This window comes from Hippocampus comes, unplaced genomic scaffold, assembly GCF_001891065.2.
Source record: "Hippocampus comes isolate QL1 unplaced genomic scaffold, H_comes_QL1_v1.1 scaffold134, whole genome shotgun sequence".
In the NCBI taxonomy this organism is placed as follows: domain Eukaryota; kingdom Metazoa; phylum Chordata; class Actinopteri; order Syngnathiformes; family Syngnathidae; genus Hippocampus; species Hippocampus comes.
In genome coordinates this window covers 102,867-110,606 of record NW_017805458.1, presented here as the reverse complement: position 1 = coordinate 110,606, position 7,740 = coordinate 102,867, and the positions used below count along the sequence as shown (strand labels likewise).

The 7,740-nt window shown below is 44.9% G+C and overlaps 1 protein-coding gene and 2 long non-coding RNA genes across 3 annotated transcripts in view; all 3 read left to right on the top strand.

The window, feature by feature from the left end:
* Positions 1-4,351: 4,351 nt before the first annotated feature.
* On the top strand, positions 4,352-5,036 carry LOC109518645 (uncharacterized). Its single transcript, XR_002168796.1, has 3 exons — positions 4,352-4,603; positions 4,679-4,774; positions 4,855-5,036. It is a non-coding gene; the product is annotated as an uncharacterized LOC109518645 (long non-coding RNA).
* A 1,242-nt stretch (positions 5,037-6,278) lies between these two features.
* LOC109518644 (uncharacterized) lies at positions 6,279-7,273 on the top strand. Its single transcript, XR_002168795.1, has 3 exons — positions 6,279-6,551; positions 6,955-7,049; positions 7,214-7,273. It is a non-coding gene; the product is annotated as an uncharacterized LOC109518644 (long non-coding RNA).
* A 259-nt stretch (positions 7,274-7,532) lies between these two features.
* The window catches only part of LOC109518639 (N-acetylglucosamine-1-phosphotransferase subunits alpha/beta-like), a 5,421-nt gene continuing 5,213 nt past the window's right edge, over positions 7,533-7,740 (top strand). The window contains exon 1 of the mRNA XM_019874648.1: positions 7,533-7,547. Coding sequence (XP_019730207.1) covers positions 7,533-7,547 — 15 coding nt within the window. The remainder of the gene's footprint in view (positions 7,548-7,740) is intronic.

Sequence of the window (7,740 nt, the reverse complement as noted above, 5' to 3'; positions counted from 1 at the left end):
TGATCAGTGAGTCCCTGGGACTCGCTGCAGGTAAACTGTAAAATGATCACTGAGAGATTACCGCTTTTTCTGCAGTCAGTGATTGACTTCTATGCAAAGTCATTTCTCAACTTGTGTTCCGTGCCATGTCATGCCTGTTGAGTGTTGATTTACTTCATATTAAGAAACTACTGCACTAAAACATTAATTCATAAATGTATATCATATGATTTTATTTTTTTTTCTCAGTATAAATAACATGTACCCTGACTGTTCTACTCTTTGAATAAAATCACTTCATTCAAGCGTTAGGGAGTGCTAAGGGTTATGATGGAGGGGGATTGATAATCACGAGGACCTGCCAAGTGGTATGATAGCATTGTTTTATACATGTCCTTGGCTAGGCCTCAGTTTCAAAATCAGTCCTTGGTCCTTGGCCTTGGCCTCGGAAGCAAGTCCTTGGTCCTTGGCCTTGGCCTTGGAAGTCAATTCCTTGGCCTTGGCCTCGGCCTTGGGAGTCAAGTCCTTGGCCTTGGCCTTGGCCTCGGGTTGCCGGTCCTTGGACACATCCCTGCCCTCTACAGGACATGTTTAACATCAAAAGAGGAACTGTTATCTCAAGTATCTGTGTTCCTGCCATCACACCAAATGGTGGGTAGTGGTGGTCTGGTCTCACCTCACCACTCCCAACTTCTTCCAGCCACACCGGGTCAGATGACATGTTACTTTCTTTGTTTCTGGGATTTGCATGAGAGGCGTTCCTCCCCGCCTCTCATTATCATATTGTCTCTATATAATCTCATGAATGTGTTTCTTCTACGCTTCCTGATTCAAATCTGGACCCTTCAGGAGCCCGAATCGATTCGTAAACTGCAGAAAAATAAATTAAACCCTTCGAAAGAACTGTTCATAGCCTCCAGCCTTTATTTGAATTACCAACATTCTCCTCGTCCGAAATTCAACGAACACGTGGGGAAAGAGGAGGCCGCTCTTCCCCCAACAGAGTCTATGGACAGTGGACGTGTATCGGCCCGCCTGGACACAGAGCTTTTCTGCATCATGATTGGATGATCTGTCTGAGGCTGAGTCTCCTTTTTGATTAACAGCGAAATGAGCCAATCACCGATCTTTTGGTGAAGGCATCTATGGGAGCATTTTTCAATTCTCATTCTGTTCTGAGTTGAACTGGAGACTTCTCAACATCTTAGCGACACTCTCTTTGTTGAAAGCAACAAGCGACAAATTAATCTTTTATTTCTGGTGGGTTTTATTGTAGCTGCTTGTGTTCGCAGACTGACGTATATCACCACAGGGTCACAGGTCATTTTCTTGAAAAGGAAAGGAGAGTAGAATTCACGTATAAATAAACAGACACATTTTATGATGTAGGCCGAAATTGACCTTCCCCTCCTTGACAGATCAGCATCCGCCACTGCTCTGCACCCATCTGCCCTCGGTTGTAAATTTGGCTTTCCTAATCCTCAAACATTCTTGTTTATGGTCTTTCCTCTCTTTATTTCTTCTCCCCTAGCGAAGGCTGTCTTTGTATTTGTGGTCATTTCACGCGTACTTTTCTATTATTTAAAACATTTTCCTAGGATTTCGTTTCTCAATTATCGGTTGATGCTAATTGCTCTGTCTGAATCACAAGTCTGGTGTGTCACTGTCTGTGATACAGGGGTCTCTTTTTCTCATTTCTACACCTTTATTTATATATTATAATATTTGGAACTCGCATGGCGAGTATTCTTTAACTTCTGTTGAAATGGCCCATTTACATCTCCATCTTCCTGCAGGCCAGAGGGAATCTTAAATACAGTTGTCATTCTCACTCTGTACTCCTCAAAAAGCTCATCATCCGATATACGCAACATTAATTGTTCTTTTTCCTTTTCTGCGTGTTCTTTATTTTTCTTTTCACATTCATTTTCCTTTCTTATTTTGTCTTCATTCTCTTTTTGTTTCCTGTCTCCCTCTTCTCTTTCTGAGGCGATTTTTATCCAATATTCTGTTTCCTGAAAATATTTTTTCTTCATCTCTTTAGGATTTTTGTTCAGCTTTTTTATGATTGATTCCTGAAACACAGCTATTTTCTGTGGATTTAACTGACCATTGAAGTTATATTTAGAGTTCCATCCATCCATCTTTCGAATCTCTTGATCCTCACCAGGGCCGCGGGGGGTGCTGGAGCCTATCCCAGCAGTCTTCGGGCAGTAGGCGGGGGACACCCTGAATCGGTTGCCAGCCAATCGCAAGGCACACAGAGACGAACAACCAACCACGCCCACATTCACACCTAGGGACAATTCAGAGTGTTCAATCAGCCTACCGTGCATGTTTTTGGAATGTGGGAGGAAACCGGAGTACCCGGAGAAAACCCACGCAGGCCCGGGGAGAACATGCAAACTCCACACAGGGAGGCCGGAGCTGGAATTGAACCCGGTACCCCTGCACTGTGAAGTCGACGTGCTAACCACTGGACTACCGGGCCGCCATTTAGAGTTCCATTAATCCAAATATTTTATTTTATTTAGAGTTCCATTTATCCAAATATTTTATTTTGTCAAGATCCTGTTTCTCTACATATTTCCAATCCTTACTCTGGAGTGTATCCCTGTGTTTAATTTTAAGACTTCCTTTCCCCATTTTATCCCAATTTGGTCCAGTATATCCCCACATAGGGTGTACTCTAATAACTGGATTGGATTTTTATCAGCAGGACAGCAATTCTAATTCCCTATTGTGGTAATTCTCACTTCAAGCTTTTCAGGTGGAGAATTTTTGCCTATTGCATCCACAACAGTCTGCTGTTTAAATTCCTATTCTATTACATGGGATAAAATACCGAGTGGTATTTATAATCCCCAATCACACTGTACATTCACACAGGGAACGGTTTGCGCAAACATTCACACACGGGATTTAAGTGTACACGGTACTTCGCTGTCTTCTCTTTTCCACAGAATTTCTCAGACTCTGCTATTTATCATTTACCACCTACCATTGACTAGTATTCGTAGGGTTTTAAACACGCGCAATGAACACTCGTCATTCGCCTTTTCCAAAAACAATGCTTACCCTCCGAGTCCTCTCTCTTCGGTCCCCTCAGTCGTTGGAAGCCCAGAAAACCGGTTCCAGAAAAGGATTATTGATGCCGTGGCCACGGTCTTCACCGGTGTCGTCCCGTCCTCCGGAACTCCTCAGACTTTGGAGTCCGCAATTTTCTGCGTCGGAATGTCGTCAACCTTTTGGTCCCAGCCCCTCGCTGAGGTCCAGTTCACCTCACCTGCTGGAATCTTCTAGTATATTGACATCCGTCTGGAAGGACCAATTAAATGATAGGTTAATGCAGGTAATCTGACGCTAAGAACACATCAGGAACAGGAAGACTCAGGAGGCAGACATGGTTGTGTTTCTTGCAAGAGAGAGTTCGCTAAAACATGTCTCGGTTCACAATCTCGGAGCAGCTCTCCAGCTAGCTCTGCCATGTAAACCGTTTCAGGTTCCGCGGCAACTCTGAAGAGACCGCATTTGTCTCCTTGCATTTATTGGAAGGATGTCCCTGATACACGATCTTCTAATGGGTGTGGGGAGTATTTTCACATTCCACAACAGTTTCAGAATAGGAGACTTTGAACGAGAACACACAGTTCATTCCTGAGATGTTAGACGGCTCCTGCTGGAGATCTCACTCTGGAACAGGTTTTAAAGTTACACAGAGAGTAAATATGGGATAACAGAATTACATTCATTCCAACAATCATCTACAAAGAGCACTAATGTATGAGACAACTGGTGCCGTGATTGGTCGAAAGCTGCAGGACACTTTTTCTGCCACACTGCACCGCGTCAACAGGCTGTACAACCTCAAGTTTGGCTGGCATGATCCGAAAGGTGATCTCACACGTGCCTTATATGATTGACACTCTTGTGATGCAGGAGCTGCAGGACACATGAGTGCTCACAAGTTGTAATCTCAGGCCTTCTTGAGCGCTGACCGCTGAGGGTACCTTGCTCTTATTTCTACAGATTCCCAGAGGAATTTTGCAAGAGCTCAAGTCACCATTTGCATCACCGAGAAGTCATGCAAGATGCCTTTGCCTACTTTTATTTGCTGATGAGCGTCAAGCAGCAAGCTAACATCTCAAAAATGTTTGACGCTGCGGACAAGGACCACTCTGGCGTTCTGTCTAAGAGCAGGATTCAAGCTTTGGCCACAAGGATCCATAAACAGCCGCTCAAACCCGAGGTGGTCTGTTCATGAGACATTTCATGGCCAAAAGTAATTTGGATTGAATGAGTCATCCGTTATTCAGTGGTTACTTCTAGGACTTGATAAGGTTGAAGAATCAGTTGAATGACTGCTCAAAAACTCTTCCAAATGACGTCAGGGAGCTGAAACCCAATCAGGAGGTCTACCATGATCAAAAGATGGTCGGCATTTCGGGTCATAAGAAAACCCCTAAATTAGTAGTTACTCGCCTGTCCAAATAACATTTCAGTCCATGATAATAATTCAATGGTTTCCTTGTCTACAGTTTCAGGTCACTAAAGAACTCATCATGAACTGCAAACCTATCATAGATCGCATTCGCAGTACCTTTCCAGACCAGAAGAAGTACAAGTGAGAGCTCCTCCGACAACGTGTTGAGATCGACATCACCACGTTTCTTCTGCTGACAAGTCAACTTCCCAACAGGTATCAGGTCATGGGGAAGGAGGTACATTTCAAATTGCTTCACAATGACGTAGCTGAGGCGGATCGCATATTTGATGACGTTCGTAAATGACCAAGGTAGGAAGAACCCTCAAAGCATTCAAAATCAATTCAGTTCTTGGCTTTGGAATGAATCGCTTCTGCACTTATTCCAACAGGAAGTTCATCTGCATAAACGATGACCTTGACCACACCCAAAGCACTGCTCAGCAAGTGCAAACAAAGTTGGTGAAATTTTACCAATCCATGTTCCCGCGGCCGTCCCAGTTTGAGCTCCCCAAAGGCACGTCCAACAGGTTCCTGCACATGGATGAGCATCTTTAAGGGATTGGGTTAGGTGTATCACGATAGATTATGGTCATACCTGACATGTTCCTACAAACTAAATCAATGTGTGCAAGAGGAATTGCTAATTCTTTTTCTTGCTGGCTCTCGACGAAGGCGGACGCTTTTCTGCTCAGCTCCTGTCCGACCCCACCCTCTCCTTGCTCGCCACTCAGTCTACGTGCTGTCTGTGTCTAACTTTCCTAGCCTCCTATCGTACTTTCACCCGAAGAACAAACCATGGAATTGGTTGGCTGGTCTCTCGATGCAATCGAAAAAATTTTCTCGACGAGAAGAGCAGGCAGTGGGGAGCCTACTTGCCCCTCGGGGACATTTGCTGCCGGATACGCCCTTGATCCATGGAGAAAGTGGAGAATGGTGTGCCTGTCAATACTGTCCGTTGAGGATGTGGAAGACATCTACATTATTGGCCTTCTGATAACATGTGGAGTGAAATTTCTAATTGTCAAATTCAAATGTCTTCAAATAACCAACGCCCGAAGGCTATTGTTGTCATTTTTTTGCACACCACTTCATTTGCCGTTTTTATCTGTTGTTTCACAAGTAGAAACAATAATGCGGGTGTGACTGCTGGACACAATGTGTTAAAAATGTCTGAATTCAAACCGACGATGTCATCTCAATATACGTCAGCGCCTGATGTGAGCCCCCATACACGCAGGTTGTGTAAGAGTGGAGTCGGAACCGGTCCGACCGGTTTCAAGAGGTTTCTGGATTTCCGCCATGTATGTAGATGCAGTAATTGTACATCACTCCATTGCAGGTGCAAATTAATCTTGGAAAGGTGTGTGAAGTTCCTGTCTCACGTTGTGCTTCAGGAAGCACCCGCGAGTGACAGAGAACCGGGTGACAACCCTGCCACAAACAGCGCAAACCATTGGCGGTTTCACAGGTCGGGAAGGGGTGGCTGCTGCCACCTTTACCAAATGCCTTGCCACCCCAGTTGCCACCACTACCGTTGACCGTGAATCTATCAAGACAAAATGTTTATTTAAAAAAAAAAATCATCACATTTTTCTCCATAGTGTGCATAAAAAGTATGTTTAGAATTCACTCCCAGTCAGTCGATGGCCCCCCCGACCCCTGCTTTTGAGAAGAAATGGTTGCTTCCGACTGAGCCACCCATTTAAAAAAAACAGAGATTGCTCTAATTTTAATATGTTCAACGGGTCTGTCAAGTGTGACAACCTAAGTGAGTAAGTTAGTGTGTCGCAGAGTCTTTTGGCGTTGAATGAGGCGCTGTGGCAGGTGCAACGTAATCCATCCTACATCCAGGTTTGCTGCCTGGCGAGACGAATGCAATCCTCATGGTCAAATGCTTGTCAGAATTGTGTCTCTTCAGTTAAGACATATCCAACGATGTGCTCTCTCAGGACTCATGGCAGGCGGCCGAATGATACGCAGGCTATTTCGGAGGCTGCCATACATCTGTCTTCGTCGCCGATACAAAGTCGTAGTCTGCTGTGCAACCCTCATTCTCGTGATGCTGCGCCTTCATCGCATGGCAGAGGTGAGTTGCCTCTGGCTTCTTTGGCCCAAAATGTCTCAGTGTCAATTTATTTGAAGACATGTTGCCCAAAACTGACGCGGTGACCAGCGTTCTCGGCTGTTGAAACAATCTGCGTATAATTATGATTTGCGGTGGAAGGATATTTGTAAAGAAACTCATCGTTTTCAAGAGACATTTGTGATCCGCCAAAGCAAAATGAGTCGAAACATTCCGAGATGAAACGTAATGTTGCTGAAGTATGTGAGAACTTTCGAAATTTAAATTTAAAAATAACAACAACATGTACTCTACAGTTTAACACCAGCTAATCTGCTGCGTTTTACAAGTGAGTAGAGGCAATTAAAGTGTACAAAATCACACGGACAATGCAAGTCGTCACCAGACGTGATTCTCATGTGTGCAGCGAGAGAAACTGCAGAGCGAGGACTGGTCTCACCAGTCGAATGAGGTTCCCAAAGAAGACAAGAAGGTGGATAAATGTACATCATTCCACAGCAGGTGAGGAATCAGCCCACGGCGTTTTCTCAACTCCACTGAATAGTGCACTTCAACAACAATGTCAGAGAGTGCTCTCAATATGATTAAACAACAAGTCAAACCACAAGAAGAGCTCCTTTCACATTGACATCGTCCGAGTGGCTCGATTTCTTCTCCTCTGGCAGAGAGTGTACACCCATTCCCATCGATGTGGTGTACACGTGGGTTAATGGCACAGACGTGAGCCTACAGAGTGACCTGATGGTGGCCAAAGAGCAACTGGATGCAGAAGAAGCACTTCGGAGGTGGGTGAGGAGAGGAGAGCATGATTGCCCCGCATGCAACACATTAAAAAATGTGAACGATAGGGGATGATTGCGTAACCGGCAAAACCAAGGGCCAGACAGGGCATTGTGGACGTGGATGAGCAGACAATACCCAAGGTCGGGGCTGGCCGTACCCAAATGTACGCCTCCCACGCCACCCTGAATATGCACCTGACACATGTATGAGAACGAGGTAAGGCGACGCGCTTCCAAACCGGGGAGGTGCCAATTGCAAGCGCGAATGCCAGCGGGAAACACTAATTTTTCGACTTTTTCCTTGCCTAAATCAAACTTTTCATGGTGTCTGAACTTCATTGAGGAGAGAAAAACAGATTTTCTTTCTTGTTTCCAGTGTGAAGCCAGAATGCCCACTGTCTCAATGCATC